Below are 1,368 nucleotides of genomic sequence, written 5' to 3'. Positions count from 1 at the left end.
ATGTCTTGTACCCTTCTGTTCTGAAACCTTTCCTATGTAGTATCTTGCTGTCACAGTTGCCAAATAGGCTGGGGACAATATATTTGCATAGAAATCCTTATTATACATTATCCCAGTAATTTAGTTTAGTATTCTTCGTATTATGACTCAGGATTTTTGCTGTTCTGTTTGATCAAACTAATGTATTCATTCTTAGATTTGCATAGGTCTGAACAGTGCTACTAAAATATAAAAGTAGCTCAAAATAGGCAGTTCAGTACAATACAGTCTGTGATTATTTGAAAAGACTGGTGAAGTTATCTACCCTACATTATTTATTCAATAAATATTTTGTTGTTCCATTATCATCAATGACCCCTCGGTGTTTCAGGTTACCAATATGTTTACACGTGCTCCACCATCAACAAACCCAAGCAACACAGTGTGATGTCGAAGGGAGGATTCTTAGATACTCTCTTTGAAGATGTGTGTTATCAATATATTGTTTATATTTAATGTTTGATGCAAAGCACTATTAATGGAGTGTGTGGTTATGATGTACGCTTTATTGGATGTTTGTGAATACCTATTTTAAGCATTAATAAATAATATAAACCTTGCATTTAGTCTTTACTTTTTGATTAGCAATCCAAAAATATATGAATTTTGCATGAGTATGAAAAGACCCTTGGTTTTGCCTTTGGAAATCTTTGTTTTCTCACCTGCATCCCCTGCGTTACAGTTTGTGGAGTTCAAGGGTAAGTTTGGAAGTATTTTTAACCATTCTTAAATGCATATTGCCTCCACCCTCACTTTCAGGAAGAATCTGTCCATGGCACAAGTGCAAAAGGCAGGAGTCTGGAAACACCAGACAACCTTCACTGTCTATTACCTGCAGAAATATACCCACAAGTCCTTGGATACATTTGCCTTGGGATCTGTGGTAGCTGCTCGACAGGTTGTGTAACCAATCTAGCTTAAAGGTTTCAGGTTTGTATGGTTAGTGAAAATACAATTTGAATAGAAAATGTTCATTATTTTGGAAGAGATAACTGTACCAGTGATTGCCACTGTTACAGCTGCTGCCTCCAAGAAAATCGTTGGGCAATGAATTCTTTAATGGATGTGGTGAAAGGAACATTAATCCAGTCAACTCCATCTTTCATTGCCTACTTCCCCTTCTTATGTAATCACAGGAAACTGTATATCTCTGGCATCAAAAGATTTAGATACAGTTACCTTCTTACATCTATTTGATTTTCATTTACTAAACAAAAGTTTTTCTGTGGAGTTGAAAAGTCTCATGCAGTACTTAAAAAATGTTCTTCATAGGACTCAAATCTGATGTGGATCTCTACCTTGTCCTTATGAAGAAGGCTGTTCTGGTGG

At 35.9% G+C, this 1,368-nt stretch overlaps 1 protein-coding gene across 2 annotated transcripts in view; it reads left to right on the top strand.

Moving 5' to 3' along the window:
• The window catches only part of LOC137648722 (uncharacterized Golgi apparatus membrane protein-like protein CG5021), an 81,034-nt gene extending 80,435 nt beyond the window's left edge, over window positions 1-599 (top strand). For both annotated transcript variants that reach the window (XM_068381777.1, XM_068381776.1), the window contains exon 7: window positions 371-599. In XM_068381777.1, the coding sequence (XP_068237878.1) occupies window positions 371-427 (57 nt within the window). In that variant the 3' untranslated portion in view covers window positions 428-599. The remainder of the gene's footprint in view (window positions 1-370) is intronic.
• Window positions 600-1,368: the final 769 nt, after the last annotated feature.

This window comes from Palaemon carinicauda, chromosome 10 (assembly GCF_036898095.1).
Source record: "Palaemon carinicauda isolate YSFRI2023 chromosome 10, ASM3689809v2, whole genome shotgun sequence".
Classification (NCBI taxonomy): Eukaryota; Metazoa; Arthropoda; class Malacostraca; order Decapoda; family Palaemonidae; genus Palaemon; species Palaemon carinicauda.
Note: the sequence above shows the minus strand (reverse complement) of the source record. Positions and strands in the feature narration are given on the sequence as shown.